This window comes from Heteronotia binoei, chromosome 14, assembly GCF_032191835.1.
Source record: "Heteronotia binoei isolate CCM8104 ecotype False Entrance Well chromosome 14, APGP_CSIRO_Hbin_v1, whole genome shotgun sequence".
In the NCBI taxonomy this organism is placed as follows: Eukaryota; Metazoa; Chordata; class Lepidosauria; order Squamata; family Gekkonidae; genus Heteronotia; species Heteronotia binoei.
The window spans coordinates 16,495,392-16,519,377 of NC_083236.1; the positions used below are offsets into that span (position 1 = coordinate 16,495,392).

The following is a 23,986-nucleotide window of genomic DNA, read 5'->3' on the forward strand; positions in this document are numbered from 1 at the left end:
TCATCTTTAAAGTGTCACATGGGCTACACACGCCAATGGTGTGACTCCACACAAGGCAGCTTCCTACACTGTGGCTCTGCAACTTTCACAAGATGTTGCCCACGCACATTTTTCAAGCTTAACATTTAGAATGTTTTTTTTAAAAAAAACCAAACCAAAAAAACAAGATACTCTGCTAGATCTGTAATATACATAACTACCCAGTACTGAAGCTCACAAATAAAGGCATATTTGCTTTCTCGGCTTACCTTTTACCTCCAAATAACACCCCCCACAATCCCATCGGAGAGTCAGTGAATCTTACAGGGCAGCTGCCAGCAGAGCATGAGGAGCTGCAGGCGGGAGCAACAATCCATGAAGTCCCCAAAGGACGCACAGAACTCTTTGAATCTCAGCCAACGTTCAGATATGGGGATAAGGATTATGGATCCTGACGCTAGGCCTTTCCAGGAGCATTTCAACAGAAAGTGCCATGCATATCCACCAACTAAAGTGAGGGCTCCATATGTGGGGGGACGCAGAGGGAGAGGACTTGACAATGGATTATGACTTGGGACTTAGAGGGGTTTGGCTTTGATGGATTCTTGAAAATGATCCTGGGGAAGAAGCACAGAAATAAGTCTCCTATAATGGAGCATATATCCTGGCTTCCCAAAGTACACACTGAATTATCGCTTCAGCATTGGATTAGATTCATGTAACTGAAGTGTGGAATGATCTGCCTGGTTCTGAAGACTATAATCAAGGCCTTCTGAATTGCCAGCCAATGCCAGCACCGGTGTCTCCACCCATGTGTAATTCATCATTTTAGCTATGCATTAATGCAGTTATATTTTTGTAGGGATTTTCCTGATTTAGGGATTTTCCTCTTAGACTGAGCATCACAGTCTGCTCTCGTACTGCAAGCACGGCTGACACAACCCAGCAACTGCATGCTGAGGAAACAGCGCAGAGGGAGCATACAGCATTTTAGATGAAGAAGATATTGGATTTATATCCCACCCTCCACTCCGAAGAGTCTCAGAGCGGCTCACAATCTCCTTTACCTTCCTCCCCCACAAAAGACGCCCTGTGAGGTGGGTAGGGCTGGAGAGGGCTCTCCCAGCAGCTGCCCTTTCAAGGACAACCTCTGCCAGAGCTATGGCTGACCCAAGGCCATTCCAGCAGGTGCAAGTGGAGGAGTGGGGAATCAAACCCGGTTCTCCCAGATAAGAGTCCGCACACTTAACCACTACACCAAACTGGCTCTCCACAATTTTAGGAAAATTGTGTTTTGGGGTGTTTCTTTTCAATAATTGCTTTGTAGCAGTCACTCTGGCAGCTTAAGCTCAGCTTTACGGGGCATGTTCAGTCTGAACACTAGAGGAGCTTACGAGCTTCCCACTTAGACTGCACAAAACTGAACATGTGGCAAAATTACCTGCAGTCATAAGATTCATTACCGTTCACTGCCTACATACCGCATGGGTGCTAAGAATCACAAGAATGACAGAGGGACCAATGTGGCTTGTACAGAACAAATGAGCACATCTCCGCAGAGAAAGCAATAGAGGGATCGAGACAAAGTTTCAGTACTACTGAGCTCTTAAGCAAAAAGGGAGGATGTGGAAAGAAGGTGACTCAAGGCAGGTAAGAAAAAAAATACCATCCTGTGGTTTAATATTTTGAGACACTGGTAAAAATACAAGTACAAGGAACAAAAGGTCATCTGATGCTCTGCCACAGCAATGTCAATGACACCCTCCCAACCCAGATGGACAGGCATTGGCAGCTCACACAGTGCATAGCCAACGAGACGCCCATGGCAGCTCACACAGTGCATAGCCAACGAGACGCCCATGTTTGCTCCATCAACCTTTGCAAAGGGGAAAAATGGGTTTCCCTTTGCCATTAACCCAGGGAGATATTGCAGGCTCTCACTAAAAGGCCATGTTGTGAAAGTGGGACACATCACACACCCTAGATGCGGAAGTAACTCGCCCCTCTGTTGAAGAAATTCACAGATGGGAGAAGTGCAACTGTACGAAACAGGAGAACAAACACAGCAGAGCCAACATCCCCACAACCGAGTGTGTTCTCTGTCACAACCTGCCCCTTGATAGAAGTAAAGATGAGTGGACTGCTCTTGTGGAGTCACTGGGAGTTACCAATAAAAGCCACGGTGTGCTCAAGGCACGAAAGCCTGCTATCCATGCAGAATTAAATCCTCTATCGAAAATGGGTTTGGGTACCAGGCTGACACCCAGGTCCACAACGTGACAATGAATAAAAAATTTAAAAAGGGGGGGGGGAATCTTATCCTAGCCTGATTTGCCCCCCATCAATCTGGATAAATATTTCTCTGAGCTTTTTTTTGCAGGAGGGGAAGGAAAAGCTGTAAGAAAGAACATCCAGGATGAAAGCTATGTATTGAATGAGCTCGCGCTCTTGGACTGGACCTCAAATTAACTCTTCCTATGTTCACTAAGGGCCCAGCAGATTATTCTCCCAATGTCCTGGTTCTCTTTTTGGAATGCGTTACTCCAACAGAATACTCCCTGGCTGGAAACCTGGCAGGGAAACAACTTCCACTGTATTTTTGTGTGTGTGTGTGTGTGTTACGGGTCTGCTGCCTCAGCTGAAGCATGCGTACATGAAAAGCCCACGCCACAATAAAAGAGGCAACTGCCGAAGACAGAGATGTCCTCCTTGAAATGTCTGCACGGAGGGAGGATGTCATGGCATAGCAAGTCCTGAACTTAACCACAGAGCAGCCACGGCCCGACAGTTCTGAGGAATTTATGTTCCCCTCCAGCAGTGGCAGAGGCACAAGCCCATGGGAAATCAGGGCTGCGAAGGCAGGGTGGGGGGATCTCACTGCCTTTTGTGTGCAAGTCCTCGCATGCTTCAGCAGCGCTGCTGCCATCACTTTTAAGCGACCAGCGGAAAGGAAGGGCGGAGGTGCTGCTCCCTTCGAGCACTCGCATCCAGGCAGGAAACCTGACACAGTCCAAAAACTCCTACGATTCGGGACTCATATCTCCACGTCGCTTTCTTTATCGTTATCGTGGTCGCCGTCGTAGAACTCGTTGGAAGCCTCCGGCCTGCAAGACACAAGAGCGCAAGAATGACGAGGCGACAAGGGGAACCGAGAGGTCTGCTGGAGCACCAACAGGAAGCCCGTGCAGGAGAAACTGCAGCAGAGATGCTGCCAATGCAATCTAGATGGCAGGAGGCACCTGCCCGGGCTGCTCTTATCGGGTGGTTTCATTCTTAAGGAACAGAGTGACGTGCCTGCTATAGTTCTCCTCCGAGCCCCGCTCTTCTGGATCAGGCTCATCTGTGCGGTCATAACTCAGCAGATCAGAAGGGACATCGTGGATCTGGACACTCGGGGCATGGTTCAGCATCTTCAGGTTCTCAAAGATAGTCTGCCGGATTTGATCTAAGTACTGCTCAAGAGAGAGGGGGGGACAGAAGAATCAGCCAAACTACATTTCATTGGTTAACCAAGTTGTACTGCTAGGAACCCTGTCTGGCCAGCCCAAATACCACTAGTGCCAGGGGTTTTCTTGGAACATGAGGAAACAGAAGTCCCAAGGGCGCGGCTTCCGAAACAGGCTAGACACAAGAAAATGTTGTTCCAAGGACGAGAAACAGCCAGGCTACTTACCTGCCTCGAGTTCTGATTTTCAATTCTAGTGCTGACATCGGGGTGAAGGGTAAAGTCAGGAGCAAAGTATTCAAAGTATTCTGCACAAAGACAGATGGAAGAGGGTGCAGGAATGCACTGGGGTTACAACACATTTGAACACAAGGGAGAAAATGTCTAGGTATTTCTACATCTGTATCACTATCACTCCAGCTGCCCACGCAACAACAGAGCAAGCACCCGGAAACAGCTCTTCACCTGTGGGAGGGACGTACTTTTCCTTAGCGCCTCTGCTTGTTTTACGACTTGTAGCGCTCATTTGGCAACTTTTGAGAACATGGGTCTCCAGGGTGATTCTGATGAGTGCCATGGCGCCCGCTGACACCTTTCCTGATGCCTGCCAAGTGTTTTTTAGAAAGTGGGCAGGGCCAGGTGGGGCTTCCGATTGGCTGTGCATATTTTTAAAAGCATTGCTTTGCCAGCCGTCTCCACCACAGCACCAGAATCTTCACTGTGTGACTGAAGGTAAGCTGTGGCAGCCATTTTGTGGATGTGCCCACTTGATACGCCAGAATTGCAAAGGCGGCCACATGCTCAAAAAGGTTGGGGACCCCAGCTTTAGGAGGCGGACTGCGAAAGAAAGGATACATTTGCCAACAGTTAGCAAACAGCTGGAGAAGGAAAGCCTACAGCACAGGGAGTTGGTTTCTAGCTTTTCCTGCTACTTTCTAGATTGGGTTGCGCTGACTATATAGGGTTGTTTGGAACTATTCCAAACCACCTCTAAACCATGGACTTTCAAGTGGTGCCTCGCTTAAAAAAAATTTAAAACCAACGACAGGGGAAAACAGTACTGGGAAAGTTAGCAGTAAAGCTGTAAAACTAAAACAGTTTTGCTAAGCAGAAACTATGGAGATGAATTGGTTTGAAATACACAGCAGCGGTTACAAATTCCAAGAGCATGAAATGGGACAGCGATTTAAAACAAAAACACAGAAGGCCAGTTGGAAAACAAAACAGGCAAAAACTAAATTACCCAGTGCTCAAGAACGCTTTCACTTCTAGCTTAAAACTTAAAAGCAGTACCAGGCAAACAGCGAAGAGAAGTTCCAGAGTCATGGTGCCAATATAGAAATGGCCCGATCCTTCATGGCCATCCACCTCACTATTGTGGTGGGAAGGGTATACATAAATGGGACCCTGATGCAGGTCTTAATGCATGAACAAGTTTTATATAGGAGAAGATGGCCCTTAGGGAATCCCTTGGAAAACACCTTTAAGATCAACACCAGCGCTTAGAAACATGACCTAAAGTGCATCAGCATTTGTGCATGGCAACACACCTTGCCCATCAGCAACCTTGCTGCTGAGTTCTGCACTAACTGGATATCCCCAACAGTCTTCAAGGATAACCACACAAAGAGCAGTGGTGACCTAGAAACTGAAGCAGACAAAACAGTGGGACTTTGGGGTCAGTAATTCAGATAATCTAGGATCCGGCGTAGAGCCTGTTTTGGATGCTTGGCACAGCCACCGAAGAATAACGCTGACAGTCTGGGAACACTTCTGCACCAGGTGCAGCTCCAGGACAGTTAAGCCCTGTTCAGACACTCAAACTGGCACAGAATCTGGCAACGAGAACGGCAACAGGGTCTTGTTCCTCTTGCCATACCCTGCCAGTTCCGTGAGTTTCCAGATGGATTCTGGGCTCAATTCAAAGTGCTGGTTTGAAAGTTTAAAAAAAAATGGTTTGGCACCTGAAAAGATCACACCAATCCAAGAGAAACCTATGGGCACCAATAGGGACTCTGTTCTGTGTCCCTTGACTGTCCGTGGTGCAAGGGCTGGCATCCAGGGGAGGGCCTTTTCAGAGATGGTTTGGCACTCCTTGCCCGTGACAGGGAAGAAGAAGATGAAGAAGATGATATTGGATTTATATCCCGCCCTCCACTCCGAAGAGTCTCAGAGCGGCTCACAATCTCCTTTACCTTCCTTCCCCACAACAGTCACCCTGTGAGGTGGGTGGGGCTGGAGAGGGCTCTCACAGCAGCTGCCCTTTCAAGGACAACCTCTGCCAGAGCTACGGCTGACCCCAGGCCATGCTAGCAGGTGCAAGTGGAGGAGTGGGGAATCAAACCCAGTTCTCCCAGATAAGAGTCCGCACACTTAACCACTACACCAAACTGGCTCTCCTAACTGACAGGGAAGAGGTTGTCTGGGGCTCTCGGCTTTATTTACCCTCAAACGTCAGGTCAAGATACTACTTTTCAGCCTGTCTTTTACCCAAGTATTGTTGAATCTGATTTGTCTCCCTGCTTATCCCTTTCAAAATAAACTCAAGAGGGCTATAACAAAAGAACTTCGAAATATGAAGCAGCCAAGCCAGGCTAAGGGAAAGGGGCCTGGTCTATTGCGACGTGACTTGCTGTCACCTGAGCCAGGTAAGCCAACAGGAAAGGCCTCTTTTGGCCAAGCTGCAGAACGGGCAGCTGCTGGGGAAGCCTTTTAACGGCACATTAGTCTGTGGCTGTGACTCCTTTCTGTACATTTATGCCTTCAGGGTTTTGCCCATCTCAGTGCTTTATTTCTGCCTTGCCAACTGTTAGTCCCCTTGAGTGCACTATGGGGGCCAAATGGCACGATGGAAGCACCAAATACAAAAGTAACAAGAAGCACCATCCTGGCATGACAGCTAGCATCAGTAAAGTTTTAATATCAAGGCCCCTGACTTACCGCTGTATGGGAGCTCCTCACTAATGGCTTCATCCACAAGCAGTGATGTCTCATAGGTCCTAGAAGGACAGCCAGACCATTTTAATCCGTGGATGTCCTCCCATCACACAATCCATGCCCATTACAGTCCAGAGAGACAAAAGGGGAACTCCGCACCCCAGTTCCAGAAGACTCACCAGCACCGGGCCACATTGCGAACCGTGTAGCCGCCTCCTCCTAACACCAGCAGGGGGATGTTGAAACTCTTGACGTATTCCACGCACTCACTAGCATGCAAAGAGACAGACAGAAACTGACCACTCGCACATTTGCTTGCATTCATCCGTGTGTCACACGTAAGCCGTAACTGTCCGGTGGGACTGCAAAGGGTTGCAGACCACCTCTCTTTAATAGGTAGCTAGCGGCGCAATGCGTACAGAATGATCAACACGCAGATTATGCTCCACTCTCATGAGGAACAGGAATAATTTAAGGGGGAAACACCAGCACTCTAGGGCTTGTTACAGTGAGGGTTTTGCATTTAAAGCCCAGGAAGGTGTATATAGCATGAGTATGATATGAACTCTCAAAAGTACAAAGGATGAAAAATAAGCTGAGATACAATGTTTATTTACACCTTGATAGTTCATAGAGAACTTTAAAAAAAACCAACCCTTCCATCAACTGGGATAGGGGCTGACTCCAAGGCTAAATGAGAGACAGGGAGTAAAAGAGGCCTGGAGGCTACCAAAGGGTAACTTCACCTATCAGCAATGTAATAATCATTATTCATAACATCCACATAGATGTAAAAATTATGAAACTTTAGCAAGGAGTTCAAAATAATCTTGCCTGGATGTGGAAAGGCTGGGGGGGGGGACAGAATTCGGGGGGGGGGGAATTCATCCCCTCTCTGGAGGACCTCCCTCCCCCATTTTCCCAGTGAAAACAGCGGAAGATTCAGGGTAGCACGGGAAAAAGTCTCCTATGAAATATTTTCTCATTTTGAATGAAAAAAAAACCACCTTTGTTTTGTTTTACAAAATATCTTACTGTTCCCATATGTACAGCATAGAAAAGTGTAAAGACTTTCTCAATTTTTCCACCTAAAACATCGGGAATTTTGGGGAACACTTGAAAAATAGAAACGTCTTGTACTACGTACACAGACAACATTTTAAAGAATTAGTTATATTTAAATGTAAACTGCAGAACCAACTCAAAACAGAACTGAAGCAAAGCGCATTAAATGATGCAAAATTCCATAGTAGTTCAGCTTAATAGCCAAACATGCTACTAGTCCTACCCGCTGACTCTACAACAGAGTTTCTATTCAAAAAATCACACTTTCCTTTGTTTGCTACAAAATTTGCCTTTTGCCTTCAGCTATTATGTTTCCTACCTCTCAGATGGCAAACATTAAAAGACATGTGCTATGATAGCATCTTGGTGCCGCCATTACAAGCTCTTTCTTAAGTCCTGGATACAACTTGCAGATAGGAATACTTTTAAACTCCAAAACTATGCTGAATAGTACAATTTGATTATGTTACTGACGTTATAAATGATGTATTTTGTGTTGTTAAATAAAAGTAGGTAATGTATATATTTATTTATTACCTATTTATTTGTTCGATTTATATCCCGTCCTACCCCACCAAAGCGGGCTCAGGGCGGCTGACAACACAGAATGCTAACAGTAAATCAGTTTAAAATACATTAATGATTATACAGTAAAATACATAAAACACACATCAATATACTATGCTACCTCTTCCTTAAGTCGGTTCTTCAAGTATTCCAGTGTTCAAATATTCTGATGTTCATAAGTTTAAATATTCAGGCATCCCGGTATCGGTCAGTTGTATGCCAACCGGAAGAGGGCTGTTTTACAGGCCATGCGGAACTGTTCAAGATTCCGCAGGGCCCTCACCTCCTCCGGGAGCTGGTTCCACCAACAGGGGGCTGCAATTGAAAAGACCCTGTCTCTGGTCGCTTTCAGACGGGCCTCCTTTGGCCCAGGGATTATAAAAAGGTTCTGAGACCCCGATCTCAGCACTCTCTGGGGAACATGTGGGGAGAGACGGTCCCTAAGGTAGGCAGGTCCCAGGCCATAAAGGGCTTTAAAGGTCATAACCAGCATCTTGTATATTTCATATATTTCAATTTCCCCCAAAATGTCTTTGTGTCCCAGCCCCCAAAGGAAAAACAGTTTCTTTTCCTGTGGATTCAAAATTTCCAGGAATTTGACACCTCTACCCTCTGCTTACTTCTAACTTGTGCGAAAGCAGATACTATAGGTGCCTACCTTAGAAATCATTCATACTAGGAGTGACATGCAAGACCTACTGCTACTAAAAGAAGCTCTTTGGCAATCCAATCCCCAGTCAACAAGACATCAACTATGGCCACAAGCATCTTGCTGTGCCAGGATCAGAGCTCAGTTCTCAGAGGGGCGACACCCAAACACTGTAATGACAAATTTCCCCTTTTACACATAAGCTTATTACTAGTAAATGAACTTACCCATGTCCTCTGATACTGAGGTTAAAGCAACCCAGACGGTCACAACCAAGTGAATCAGCACCACACTTAAGGAGGCAAAAAAAAAAAAAGGCAGTGAGTAGAAAGACACAGTACTGGGCCCCTATTTCAAACTATCTTGTACCAGTGTACCAACTGCTTCACAGAATCTCAGGATGGGGTCCCTTTGCCACCTTCCACTATCTCCTAATCCTGCCAGTTTCTCCAGTTAGTCACAAAAGCACATTAACAAGCCATAAAAGAGCCCATCCAATAGCTCAGGTGGCTTGTCCCCTTACCTGTAGCACAATGCAGGTGGGCTGGTAGAAGTCTATTACTTGATTAATTACTGGCTGGAAAAGGTGTTTGTAACCTTCAAAGAGAAGACAAGACTGCAGTTACAGCCCTGGAACTCTGAGAGTGTGCAGAAGACAAAACCCACCACAAGGTCCACAGGAAACCTTCCACTCACTTTGGTCATCGATTCCATCACGCAAAGGCACATTCAGGCAGTAATAACGGCCACTCTCCGCCCCGACTTCATACATGTCACCTGGCAGAAGAAAGCAGGACCAAATTCAAATGCTGGTTGTTTTTTTTAAATACTAACCTAAAAGCACAACAAAAAGTATAATTCAGATCTTCAGCACATTCGCACGATCAGAGTCCAAAATAATTCTGTTTCACTATGCAGTAAATCACTGAAGTCACTCTGGGATCCCTGTTCTACTGCAATGCTTTCGTCCCACCCCCCCACCCCTTGCAGAATTTCAAAGGCCTCTGTGGGTATTCAACACTGAAATACTCAAAAGGGGATTCTCTAAGGAGTTTTTGTTCCTGAGGACAAAGAGCAATCAAGAGCACAATACCTGTACCAGGGAAGAAGTAGTTTCCATATTTATGAAAAGACACTGTCATGACCCGATCTGTCAGATAAAAAGCCTCTTGAACGCCGTCTCCGTGATGAATATCAATATCAATGTAAAGGACGCGCGGGTGATACCTGGCAGAGAGCAGAAGTGAAGAGATGTATTAAGAGTCCTAGACAGAAGCTGAATTGCAGCTGGGCCACATACGGTGTCCAAGAGGGAAACAAGGACAACCATTACTGCGATGGGGGTCAGAAAGCTTTTGCTGAGCCTGAGCAAGCTGAAAGCCATCTCCATCTGTTCTGTTTCTTAATTTTTAAATCCTGCCTCTTCCCAAATACTTTTGCTCAAGGCAGCCTGAGGCACAGACTGACTGAACACACAGATCGATCCGTGTTGAGATGGATTGGGCAAAGATGGGAATGTAGCAATCCCCAACCAATCAGCCTGTGCAAATGAGTAAATGATGCAGGAATGGCCAATGCACCGCTTTGGGTTGAGGCTCTTGTAATTCTGTAGAGAAGGGAATCTCAATGGGTTTGACTTTTGAAGACACAGAGCACTGTGACAAGACAAGTTGCACATCCAGACAGCCTCTCATGCAGAAAGGCAAAAGGTATCAAAAGGGGTGTCAAAAGTGTGGCCGGTGAGCCTGATCTAGCCCCCACAGAGCTTCTATTTAGCCCATAAGGAACTGCCAGTGGTCTGCTTCCTTTTTGATCTCTCCTACTTCCTTTGTTGCCATTTTTGTATTTCTCCCCTGAAATTGATGCAACAAACAAAGAAGATTCTTGCTCTTTCCCTCTCCCCACCACCCTCTTCCCCAAAGGAGGAGGAGCCTCAGTCAATGGAGGAGCTTGGCTCTGTAGCTCTGCTGTGTGGTTGAGGGAGCCTGGCACAGCTAGAGCTCTCTCAATCAAAGCTAGAGCTATGCCAGGCTCTCACAATTGCACAGCAGAGCTACAAAGCCAAGCTCTTCCATTGGCGGAGGCTCCTCCTCCCTTGAGGGAGAGAGAGGGGGAAAGAGGGAAAGAGCAGGAGGCTGCTTTGCCCAGTTTCCTCAAATCACACGGGAGAAATACAAAAAGCACCTATAAGACCAACACAGTTTTATTCAAGGTAAGAGCTTTTTGCCTTGCTACAGTAGAGTGTATGTGTTTTGTTAAGCTCATTTTGCCAATGTCCTCCTGGCTGCAGCTGGGTTCTCTGCCCACTGTATTCATGCTTTCATGATCACACTAGGAAAGGAATGTGAACTATTTAGATGAGGAGTAAGAACAAACTATTTAGATGAGGAATAACAACAAGGTGGATTAGGGAGAGCGTGTGTGTTCAGAACATTTCCTTTGTAGACTGGGGGTTTTGAACCTAGGCTTCCCAGAGAGTAGGCTGGTATTGACCACTATACATTGCTATCTGTTCTTGCACTGCCTCATAGGAGGTCCAGTTATTTTTTTCTGCGTAAGACTATAGTAGCGTAGGTAAACACATAGCCCACAGTCTGTGTCATGATGCCTTCACATGTTCTTGACCAGCACATAAAACAACTTATGTACAAAAGCTCACAATGCCCAGCCATTTCATGTCTTCCCCTGGGTCCTAGGGCACAGAGCACTGACCATGAGATTTCTGTAATGAATGGCAATAAATCAAAGGCAGGTGTGCAATTTACAGATACGCACATGTGCAGCGTACCCAAGATTGCAACAGCACAGACCCTGTCTCCAGATTTTGATGCAATAATTCAGAGCAAAAGGTGTCAGTTATCAGAAACCGTTAAACAAAATATTGCAAGAGTGCTAATGTTTTGAGCATGTACCATACCAAACCTTTAATGGCATAATAGATTCAAATAAAAATACACAGAATATAAAAATTTAAACATAGGAGATAAAATCAAAATGAAACCGAGCTTACAGATGCATTCAAACATGGTCAGAATTAAATTTAAGGATGTCAGCCAGAAATTTTGCCACAGCCTCACTAACCACCCCCTCAGTATCACTCAATAAATAATAACAGGGTGGCAGAATAGACAAATCTGGGGAAAAAGAAAGCTTGCCAAATAAATCTTTACGGAGGTTATGGTAAAAAGAACAATCAAGCAATATATGCTGGATTGAGTCAGGAGTATTCGCTCCACAGGAGCAACGTCTGTCGGCTAAAGGGACTCGATGATATCTCCCTTGTAAAACTTTGGAGGGAAACGCATTTAGTCTAGCCAACATAAATGCCCTGCGATGACTTGGAACGGTTAAGTCTGATAGATAATTGGGCATTTTGCCACAGAAAGCATAGAGACCTAAGGAAGCTGGAGAGCAAATATAGGGGTCTGTTGGCCGTAATTTCGTTTCCTCCGATTCCCACAGTCTCAATTTAATACATCTGAAGATATATGACTCATCAGAGGTAGAAAAATCATCTACCTCTAACCCCAATTGATTGAGTTTGGACAGAAGCACTGTTGTCCGGGATGAAATATATGGGTCTCTTTTTGAGCATGTTTTATTTTAAGGAAAAAAAATTCATTGTATTTGTCTGCGTCCTTTATAAAGTTTATATCTCTGCTAACTGCGTAACATTTTATGACACACGTGACCCAGTCCAACAAGGTCTCATTCACGTCAGATCCAGCCCTCATAACCAATGAGTTTTACACTGCTGTACAAGAGCCATAATTCATGATCCTAGTGCTGAAAAGCTGGCTATCCCTGCTTTGTAGATAGATCCAGGTGGGCAGCCGTGTTGGTCCGAAGCAACAGAACAAAATTGGCAGTCCAGTAGCACCTTTAAGCCCAACAGTGTTTTATTGAGAATGTAGGCTTTTGTGTCCTTAAAGCACACGTCATCGGACAATAGTCTGGGATGGAATTAGCAGCCCTATGTATATAAAGAGTGTGCAGTGAATTAGTATGCAAAACAGTGAAAATGTTTTTAGCACATTAAAAGAATGACAGATTCCTTATTCACAGTTTTTGTCTAAGTAGTAAGGGCAGGAAAAGACAACAGGGGCTCTGTGATACTGTCCATAAAGCCTGTCTGGAAGCTGCAATCAGTGCAAAATGTTGCAACCAGCCTCGTTTCTGGAACATATGGTAAGGATTTGTCTCCTATGACTGATGAACATAACTAGATGGCTAAGTTTTGGGCACACATTAAGGGGCTACTACATGGTCCTACATAGTCTATGTCCAGCCATTCTTAAGCAGCACCTCTTCTCATATGATCTCTTTCATTATGAGTTCTGTGGAGAAGGCCCAGTGCTATGGGTCCCAACCAGTCAACAGGTTAATCGCCCAAGGATTTCTTAGTCTTGGCGCTCTTCTTTTCCTAATGAAGCTCATCAGAGCTCCGCTCTGGGGTTTGGTCTACTTTTGGAGTTGCAAATGTAGACTGATTTTACTGAAGATTGTAACTTAACTGAGTTATACTTTTTTTTTTGAATGTTGCTCTTTTAGGTCAGCTGCTTTCAGCTTGCATTTTCTAGTATGAAGGGGAAGCCCTGATGTATTCCAAGCACTGAAAACTGCCCCAAAACAAATGTATTAATCTTATCAGCCCCAAGTCCACTCTATTTCTTCTCCTCCCTATCCTCAGTTTGCAGGCTGCATGTAAAGAGTAGAAATATTTTGCAGGTATGCATGGAAAATCCTTCTACAGGAACTTGGCCCCAACCCAAAAGAACGGACGGATTTGTGTTCCTGCACAAGAGAATGAGCCGCCTGAGGGCACCTGGAGCTTCTGGGAGTCATTTTTGCAAGCAGAGTTTTTCAGTCGATATAGAAAAGTAAGCTAGGTAAAAATGGCACTATGTCAAGGAACAGCCACAAACAGCAGAACAAGCATTAAGGGACAAGTAAGCAGCTAACAGAGAAAAGGAATGGGAAGACCTACTGGCACAAAAGTACTATTCAAAGAAGCAAACAAAAATTAGTTTTACAATTAAGCCCCATTGTACTATAAGGCATCTTTCACGACACCTCCCCCCAGAACAGCTGCACTCGTGCCCCATCTTACTTGAGAAGCTCCAAAATGCCAATAACGATGTCGTTGACATAACAAAAACCAGAGGCCTGGAACAGGAAGAGAGTAAAATGGTATCAATATGGAACTGCAGTAAGTCTTCCCTGTCCTCCGTTATAAGGAAATCCCCCTTCTGTTACCTCAAATTTCTTTGCATGGTGCAGGCCTCCTGCCCAGTTTATCGCAATATCACAAATCTAAGAGAAAAAATGGACACATGAGCACAAAATACAGAACTATATGCTGCAGGTGCCAATATTATACCCACTATTTTAAACCACCCATTCTTTCCTCCAGACCACTCCGGGACAAAACCTCTAAGGATTTCACATAGACCAATAAGTGCAATTCTTCCTATAATAATTGACCGGCACATATTCTTGTAATATATAAGACTGCCAAACTACAGGTTCTAGGTGGAGATCTCCTGGGATTATAGCCGATCTCCAAACAACAGAAATCAAACTTAACCACCTAGTTACGTTGATCAGAAATCATTTCATGGAGAAAATGGCGACTTTGGAAGGTGGACTCTATGGCATTGTACCCCACTGAAGTCCCTCCCTAAGCCCCACCCTTTTCAGGCTTCACCCCCATAATCTCCAGGTATTTCCTAATCCAGAGCTGGTAGCTCTATACAACGACTTTTAAGGTAGGTCAGTATTATCCTTAATGAAGGCCTGAGGTGAAGAGCAGCAGAGGTGAGATTCAAGAAACCAGATACCCTCCCCGCCCCGCCCCAGCTTTCACGACACTCCTTCATTTCAACAGTTGCATCTGCCATTCAACCGGACAAAAATGCAGGGCAGCCACAACATAGCAACAGCTCCTGGGACAGCAGCTCTTGGTTGACAGTGGCCATCCTGAGGGCAGGAAGTGAGTAAGCCCAGCACCTTCCTTACCTTATTGTTCAGCTGCGTTGCTCCTTGCAAGGAGGCCCCAGTGTAGCGAGAGCAAAATTCAAACAGCCCTGGGAAGACTGGACTGAGGAAAAACACAAAGTTACACAGGGCACTGCAACGGATGCCCACTCCAGCTTGAAGTAGCCGTAAGAATCAGAGAGCTGGAAAGGGCCATAGAGGCCATCTAGTCCAACCCTCTGCTCAATGCAGGATCAGCCTAAAGCATCTCTGAAAAGTGTTTGTCCAGCCACTGAAAGTTTGAAAGTTTTATTTATGGTCAAAGACCAGTAATCATAAAAGTACATTCGTATTAAGACCAAATAGTTTAATTCCAGGACACAAAATCTATTTAGACATTAAACACCTTTAAAAAAAAATTACCAGCTATAATAGTCCCAAAAATCTAGTGCAAGTCTAAAATATCTAATATATAAAAAATCATTTTGAGTCAAATTGGTAGGGAAAAAACCCTATGCATTCTCTCGACCACGCTTCATATTGTGAAATTTTACCAAGTGGAAGCAGAATGTGGCTACTTGTCTAGATATGGTTGGATTTTTATTTAGTAGAGGTCTCTCCAAGCAGGCCTTATCTGTATACACTGTAGGTTTGGCTAAAACTGGGGAAATAAACTTATCCCTATGAACTTGATGGAACAGGCATGGAATGTTATGTAGACCAAAGATTCCACTTCTCCCATAGAACATGAGCAGCATTTTTCTTCATATGGAATCTTCCTATATTTCCCATCTAGAACTCTGGAGGGGGTAACACCACAATGGGCCAAAGTGAAAGCTCTTCTATTAGATGGCACATTCAAATAAGTAAGATATTTGGCCATATTCATAACATATTTGGATTGGGGGTCTGGAAAAAAGGAGCGTGTATTACGTCTCATTTTTGCTCTATGTCATAAACCCTTTGTTTGGTGGTACTTTTCATCTGGGCTCCAGCCACTGCCTGAAGACTGCCAGTGAGGGGGAGCTCACCACCTCCCTAAGTAGCTGATTCCAGTGAACTATTCTTACTGTAAATTTCCCCCCCTTATATCCTAGAATCTTTCCACCCACAATTTGAATCCCTTATTGTGAATCCTCTCCCCTGCTGCTAACAGGAACGGCTCCCTGCCCTCCGCTAAGTGACAGCTTTTCAAATTCTTCAAGAAATCAACTGCATCCCCAATCAACCCCCTCTTCTCCAGAGTGAGCTTTCCCAGGTCCTTCAGCCTTTCCTCACAGGGCTTGGTCTTCAGGCCCTGATCATTTCCATGGCTCTCCTCCGCATCCACTCCACTGTGTTGTGGTAAAACAGATTAGATTACGGCAAGGCAACATCGCCAGCGCCAGAGCAGTAGCGTGCAGTTTCAAGTTACTTCATCAGACCAAATGAAATGGTTGTCAATTCCCGGCTACATGGAGAGCGAAATCGATTACTGATGCATTTTGCCCCCATCAATTCAGACTGGTGGCATTGATGCCAACTATTGTTGCCATTTATACACTAATTGGCAGGTTACTGCAATAACTCAAGACAGCTACAGAGAGCTGGCGTCAATTGCCAACACTGTGTTGACAGATGAGGAAACAAATCAGTTCTTTTGACTGGCCAAAACTAACACTTTCTGGGCACTGCTGCAGAGAACCACAATATCACAGCTGCTGATAAGTGATGGCTTGAAGCTCCCAAACAACACAGTGACATGGCCTGAAGAGACCAAGGAATTTTCCAGCTAACTTAAGACTGCAGTGCACCTAGTGTTTCCTTCAAGGGAAATGAAGCAGCCCAAGACAAGACAGTAGAAACATTTTTGCTCAATATATCTCTACCTACATTCTATGATGTCACTTTATTCACCTAAATTAGAAACAAGTTTACTTTATTCTATGGCTCAGTGTTTGCGTGTCAATTAATCCCATTGCAATCAACGTGGCTCTTTAAGGCGCCACAAGCCCACTCATTGCTTTACCTGCAGCACACTAACATTTCTGCCCCTCCAGAATGCCACCACCAGAGTTAGGAACAAAATCTACCATTGGTTTCTTGATTATCCGCCCCCCCCCCCCAAAAAAAACCTGGGAATCTTTTAAACTTCTCTTTGAAGGAAGTTACTCCTGACATAACTGTGAACACTGCCTCATTTTTGTACTGGGCCAAAAAGATTAGTCAAGACAAGGATCAGTCTTGTTGTCTTATTTAACCGTGCTCCTATGTAACTGTGTTTTATTCCTGATATTTTGTATCTTAACCTATCTATTCCTCCTTAACCCATTGTCTCTTAACTTTTTATATGCCATTAAAGGTTGATTGATTGATTGATTGAACTTCTCTTTGAGATCTTCATGTGCAGAACCACAGGGTTTTTTCTCTCAATCAAGCCAGTAGTTACAACTAACTTATGTTCACAGTACTTATGTACCAGAGCAACTTTTTAAAATGCATACCCCAACCTTCCTTAAGTTAACAGTGGTTGACAATGTCAGAAATTAAAACCACTCTGGACTCTCTCTGTGTGCCTAACTACATCCGCTGCTGAGCTTCCTTATGATTCTTCCTGCATATTTAGTCTTTTCTGTTCTATTCTTACTAAGCACAAAGTTCCTTTCACATTTTCAGCCATTCTCACCTGTATTAGGTTCCCTGAGTCTTTGTTTCATACAGACCTCTGTTTTTACAACGGTCTGCCCCCATTCACTTCCTCCAGTGATCCACCTACCAACCCATCTGAAGAAGTGAGCAATGACTCAAGAAAGTTCACAACCTGCCACAAATTTTGTTAGTCTTTAAGGTGCTACTCAACTCTTGAGCGTTTCTACCTCCCAATCCAAACAGCATTCTCCAACTTATCACTATTTTATTTTCTCTTCAGCTTTTTTGACAAATTACCTCGCAAGTTCTCTTTTATATCCTAAATGCAAACAATTCCACTCCTATTCTCTTATATCCCAGCCTTAACACTAAAAATGTGTGTGCTCCCTTGCCACTAATATTTCTGCCCTCTTGCATCTTTGCTTCAACGTGCAACATTTTCTGGACAAAATTTTCAGCCTCTGCTGATACAGTTGCAGAAGTTTAGCAACAGATATGGTTTCCAGTAATAATCTCAACTTAGACAGGAACGAGTGTTAGATTGAAAAATAATCAGACAAATATAAAAAGATAGGAACTAAAAGCCTAATTTGTGAGGGTATGTTACATTAAATATTCAGTGCTGATAAATGTTGACATGAACCCAGAGGAGTTTTCCAAAAATATGTATTTCCACATTAGTTGACATGCTGACAAGTGAATGCTGACAATAGCATTTGGGAGATTATCATTAGTTAATGACATCTCTCTAAGTTTTCAGAAACCCTCAATATTCATCTGAGACTGCCAACATCCACATGTCATTTTTGACATTCCCTAAAGGATAGGCATTCACTGTTAACATATACACAGCTTTGTGTTCTTGCTGAGCCTGTGGGGCAAACAACATGTGAAATCCTTGTATGTCCAACTGAGTGAGTTTGGACAGCATCCAAGAACTTTAGTCCAGTAAAACAAATGTGTAAACTTCACTGTTAAGGAGGCAGGCTTGAAATATAATGCCAATCAGACTTGAAAACAAGCCCTAATTAACTCAAGTAGCACAATCTGGAGGAGACTGATTATGTGAGAACAGGACAGAGAAGAGGTACAAGATAGCTGAGAAGAAGAACAGCACAAACTTGACAATTCAGAGGCAAGGGACCTGGGTGAAGAGTGACTGCAAACAACTAAACCAACGGGCAAGAAATGGGTTCAGATTCCACACAAATTGCAATAGCTAGCTAAAGCCTTGGGCAACAAACCTCTGATACACTCAGAATGAACGAGCAAGCCACAGTGACCAGAAATTTAAAAGAGGTTTCCAGTTTGACTTTACTATACACGCTCCTCAGACTCAGTCTGAATCTCAGCCTCCCCACACATCCAAAAGGAAAGTACTTACCAGTCATCCCCCACATTGAAAGCATTGAGGCTCTTGGTAAATCCTTGCATGTTGGTTGGACTCACCCTCTGAAGGAAATCAATGTAATCTTCTGAGTGAAAACGACACATATCATGCTGGGATGCTTGGTATGGTTTAAATACCTGCAAGAGAAATTCCTCTCGTTTAGAGCAGCAGAGGGGGAAATCGGCTGCGGTTATGCCACTGCTAAGGACAGTTCTTTCTGTGATATATGTAAACTATGGAACATCAACCACAAAGCCGGATTATAGCTCAGAAATGCACATTAAGTGTCCTAAAACCCAACCCGTACTTGACACCACCGATGCAATGCTTACAATCATCTTCTTGTAGAGTCCGTAGTGCAGCACCAGACTGTGGGTCAGGGCCAGGCGATGGGGCTTCATTGGATGTCCAGCCCCTAAGATGACAGGAAAGGGGAGGGGGGAAACCAAGGTCATTAACATACTCACACCAGAAACACTGGTCTATTGCTGGGGATCTAGTGAATCATTATCAAAATTCACAAAGGAAAGAAAACTGGAGCGGGGGGGGGGGGGACAGGATTCTTTTAACTAATGTTGGGATGGTATTAATAGCCAACAGCTACATTTATTTAGCACCTTTCAAGAGTTCAAAGCGATTAGCTTTGTCAAAAGAGACAGCTATAGCTCTCCTACTACAGGTAACAATCTAGTCTAAGGCCACCTAGCAAATGCATGGTAGAAGAGGCAATTGAATCAGGGGCTTCCCAGCTCACACTCTTATCCACTATGCTGTATCAGGTATAGACTACGGACAGCATAAACAACAGTTTGCAGAATCAAATGGCAGTGCTGCCCTCTCTCCATCAGCCTGGCAGGGCCCATACACCACAGGGTCCCAGAACAGACTCCCATCAGTTGGCAGTCCTCCTTTTCAGTGGAGGCGAAGGTTGCCAGGCTGGCATTTCTCCAACTGCGCCAGGTCAGGCAACTGGCCCCCTACCTGTCTCACTCTGACCTAGCCACGGTAATCAATGCAACAGTCACCTCTAGGATAGACTACTGTAACTTGCTCTACGTGGGCCTATCCTTGAAGCTGACCCGGAAGCTCCAACTGATCCAGAATGCAGCTGCGCAGGTCCTTACAGGGATCCCTAGGACGGCATATATTCAACCTGTGCTGCGTGAGCTGCACTGGCTTCTGGTGGGACACTGGATCGGATTCAAGATACTGTTTTTCATTTTTAAGGCTCTTAGCTGTCAGGGACCCACATACCTTTGGGACCGTTTATCTACGTCCCCAGAAGAGAGTTATGCTCAGGAAATAGGAAGCTTCTGATGGTCCCTGGGCCAAGAAAGATCTGGCTGTCCTCAACCAGGGCCAGGGCTTTCTGGAACATGGGCCCTACCTGGTGGACCCTCTGTGCCCTGTGAGATTTGTTACCTTTCTGCAGGGCATGATAGGCAGAGATGTTCTGCCAGGCATTTGGTTGAGGACAGCGACAGTACAGCATGTAGTCTGACACTCTCACACCCTCCATTCTCTGCAAGCCCACCGGAGGCTTGTGAAGCCTGACATTTCCCTGCCATCTTCAAATGGACTTGATTACTGATGTATGTATTGTGTATTTCATTGTACAATTTTACCTTCTAGCTATTTATCATATGTTTCTTCTTTTATAAGCCACCCTGAGCCGTGCTTGCAGGGATGGGTGGCCTAAAAAATCTAATTAAATAAATTACTAATAAAACGGCTATTCATAAAGTGATCACACTTAAACTCTTCATTCGCTTGTTTCCCCTCCTGTCCTCCGTTGCGTGTTTATTGAACTGTAAGCCTTTTCAGCAGAGCTCCTAGCATTCACCAACAACAACAAAAATCACAATAAAATCGCAATCCTCCTCCTCCCAAGGTGCACCTTTTCCAGCATTGTCTCCTGAAACGATCAGTTTACAGGAAGCTCACATGAGCATCCCTGCATGAGCATCCCTGCTCCCATTTATCTGCAGCAAATCAGACTTTTAAGAGGTATACAGCTCCTATACCTCTTTGGGTGATTACAGACCTCTTTGGGTGATTACAGACAGTCGGCTCAGGGCAGCATCAAGCTGCCCCAAAGAGAGCTGGCCAGAAAAGGAGTGGACTGGATGCCTCTAGACGGCATGGGGCCTGCCCCCAAAACAGGGACAGGCTGCATGCACCCTGGAGGAGCTTCCGGAGTGCTTTTTCATTTCTCAGTTGCTCCCTGGCCTTCCAGATGGCTGGGGAAGGCACCTCCAAGGCACCTCGGAAATTAGGCATCGCTTTCTGAGGTGGCTTCAATCTGACCCCGGGTGGGCTGCAGGCGGGATGGGGACAGCAGGCAGATGTGCATGTGTGGACATGCTTTTTTGATTCACCTGCCTCCCGTCCCCGGGGCAGCTTAAAATGCCCGTCTGTTATACCCTGGCGAAGAGCTGTTGATTGACCTACACTTTATAATTTTTTTCTAATCGTTTTATTTTAAAACCAGTTTGTCACCACGCCTTGTACTGGGGCATTCCCTAAATTAACTAAATGCGATGATCTCTGAAAATATTCTCTATTGCAGGGGTGGCCAACGGTAGCTCTCCAGATGTTTTTGCCTACAATTCCCATCAGCCCCAGCCATTGGCCATGCTGGGTGGGGTTGATGGGAGCTGTAGGCAAAAAACATCTGGAAAGCTACCAGATGTTGGCCACCACCCCTGCTCTATTGTAACAAGCCAGAGAAACAGTTCATACAATTACATTGTTTATGCAATAACAGCAAGCCTCCTGTGGATTTGAAAGAAAACTGCAAGGCAAGCTCTGTGCTAACAATAAAACTTTACCCCTGCAGGATCAGAGCAAAGATCCATCTAGCCAACCATCCTGTTTTCAGCAGTGGCCAGTAGGATGCCAAGAAATCCACAAGCAGGGCTGGCAGACAATTGCATGCCCCGGCAGGCAGCTCCTCAGCATTTCATCAACAGACATTCTGCCTCTGAACTTGCAGGTTTCATTCAGCTACCATGGCGACTTTCTAGCCATCAACAGACCTATCCTCCCTAAATCCATCCAACCCCCATTTAAAATCCACCCAAAGCAGTGAGCATCACTGCATTGTGTGGCAGACAGTTCCGCAAACCAGTAACCCACTAAGGAGGGCTTCCTTTAGCCGCTCACCACTTCACCAGCGACCGCAAGAACGCTAATTCTTTCTCCATGGCCCAAATGCTTCTCCACCTGTATCGCGCGTCTGTGGTGGCATATGAACAGAACAGAAAAAAAGCATACTTTTTACATACAAATTTATTTCTAAACTTCTGGTTATAAGATACGGTGATGGCTTCTAAAGGGGACCAGACCACTGGTAAGGACTGGATGACTGAACTCAATTGTTGCCACAGTGGTGAAACCCACTTTCATTGGAGCAGCTGAGAGTCTGGCGGCAGGAGACTGTGCCTTCCGTGGGGGCACCCCACCAACATTCCCTCTAATCCCCCCACTGAGCAGAGCAATTCACATCCTGCATGGAATATAACTTCTGTAATCTTAAAATGGGCAATGGGCAGTGCTGAGCGGGGCTCTCTGTATTAATGAGTGGGGGCACACACGCACAGCTTAGAGGGAACTTTGCCCCAGATGGGGTTGCCAACTGCGGTTTAGGGAAATCCTGGGGATTTGGGGGCAGAGTCTGGGGGAGAAGAAAGATATTAGCAGAGGTGCGATGCCGTAGAGTCCACCCTTCGAAGCTGCCATTGTCTCCCAGGGGAACTAAACTCTGTACTCTGGAGATCAGTTGTCATCGGTAGAAATTTTAAATTGCGATCACTGGAAAATTTTCCAATGCTATGGAAAAAATTTCTGCTCCACTTATGTTCATGCGGTCTGTTTACCTATAGCTGTTTGAGTTTTTCTGCTGAAAATCAAACATGACAGACAGGCTCAAAGCAAAATACGAAGCATGGGCAAACCTCAGTGCTTGCACCGCCTTCTTGAGTTAATGCTATTTAATCGATTTACAGGGAAACTTTCCTATCCAAATTCTCCCAGCAAATCCAAATAACTGGATGGAACTCCGGGAGCTCTCCGGGCTCTACCTGAAGACGGACAACCGTCCCTCCATGGGGGCCTCTCCTGGAAAACCGGATGGGGGGGGGGCTTGTTCTCCGCTGTGGTTCCTCGCCAGCAACCCATCCACAGCGGCTGTCTTTGCCTGGGAGGTGCAGCTTCCAGGGTGAACACTCTAAGACACCTGACAGACGTGCACGGGAAGTTCCTTGTTCGGACCGACACCTGACAGTGAAGATTTCGGGGCGGGGGGTGGGAGGAAGCGCTCCTAACACGGAATTCCCCCCGCACGTCTGAACGGACGGGCTTCAGAGGTTTTCACAGGACCGGGGAGGGAGTACCTTTCCTTCCACATACCCCCGACGCACCATAGTGAAAGTTGCCGACATCCGGGTCATAGAAATAGGCCACGGTCTTCGCCATCGCCGTCCTCGCCGCTCCCCCCGCCTCGCGGAGGGAAGCAGCGCGCGCCGGGAACCGACAGACCTCCCCACCGCCGCGCAGCCGCCACCCCGGCCCCCTCCGCAGCAGCAGCAGCAAAGCTCGCACGCGTGCGGCGCGCGGAAATGTCGTAGACACCATAGAGCTGAAGGCCTAGACCAGCCCGAAGGCTCATGGAGTTCTGCTGCCAGGAGTCTTGTTCACCTTTTGGCTCAGGGAAGACCCAACTGTGGCTCTGTCACACATGCAGCGTGGCTCTCGAAGCCCCCGCCGCGCCATCCGCTGGTTTGGAACAGGCGTTTAAGTCGCTTCTCCAAGCCAAGCTAGCCAGCAGCTTGGAGAAGGCATTTAAAGTGAAAGTTGCTTTCTTTCCATCTCGCTTTCCATGCTAGGGCTTTTTTTTTTTTAGCAGGAACTCTTTTGCATATCAGGCCACACACCCTTGATGTAGCCAATCCTCCCAACAGCTTACAGTAGGCCCTGTAAGAACAACCCTGTAAGCTCTTGGAGGATTGGCTGCATCAAGGGGTGTGGCCTAATATGCAAAGGAGTTCCTGCTACAAAAAAGCCCGGCGGTTTGCCTGCCTGCCTGCCTGTCTTGTGGCTCTTGAACATCTGAGGCTGGTGTCTTGCAGCCCTCAAACATCTGACATTTTATTCTAGGTGGCTCTTATGTTAAGCAAGTTTGGCCACCCCTGTTGTGGCTGATGCACACTTTGTCTGTCTGGAGGAGAATATTCCTTCCTCGTGTAAACATTGACAAAACTGGTCTGTTCACTGTAAATAAATAAACTCTGTCCATCGAAATGCAAATAAAGCCTCTTCTTTCAGAAAGGATGTGTATTGGCGGCGGGGG

General features: G+C 45.7%; 1 protein-coding gene across 3 annotated transcripts; it reads right to left on the reverse strand.

The window, feature by feature from the left end:
* Positions 1-1,630: 1,630 nt before the first annotated feature.
* HDAC3 (histone deacetylase 3) lies at positions 1,631-23,222 on the reverse strand. 3 transcript variants are annotated; one of them, XM_060254073.1, is made up of 15 exons: positions 23,058-23,222; positions 18,969-19,051; positions 18,631-18,773; positions 14,661-14,742; positions 13,899-13,955; positions 13,753-13,808; positions 9,736-9,869; positions 9,339-9,419; positions 9,166-9,239; positions 8,870-8,934; positions 6,541-6,630; positions 6,365-6,423; positions 3,653-3,732; positions 3,274-3,431; positions 1,631-3,083 (listed from the first exon to the last, which is right to left on the reverse strand). In XM_060254073.1, exons 1-15 carry the CDS (start codon positions 23,110-23,112, stop codon positions 3,014-3,016), a joined length of 1,287 nt encoding a protein of 428 aa, XP_060110056.1. In that variant the 5' UTR covers positions 23,113-23,222; the 3' UTR covers positions 1,631-3,013. The 3 variants fall into 3 exon arrangements, with proteins under 3 accessions (XP_060110056.1, XP_060110055.1, XP_060110057.1); XM_060254072.1 differs by having other exon boundaries at positions 23,031-23,202; XM_060254074.1 differs by lacking the exon at positions 23,058-23,222 and adding an exon at positions 21,802-21,878.
* Positions 23,223-23,986: the final 764 nt, after the last annotated feature.

Excerpts from the sequence above, each read along its gene's own strand:
- HDAC3 (XM_060254072.1), bottom strand. The coding sequence starts at position 23,112 with ATGGCGAAGACCGTGGCCTATTTCTATGACCCGGATGTCGGCAACTTT. Across the intron at positions 13,956-14,660 it reads CAACGCAGCTGAACAATAAG|ATTTGTGATATTGCGATAAA; the intron begins GTAAGGAAGGTG and ends TTTTTCTCTTAG. Across the intron at positions 13,809-13,898 it reads ACCATGCAAAGAAATTTGAG|GCCTCTGGTTTTTGTTATGT; the intron begins GTAACAGAAGGG and ends TTCCTGTTCCAG.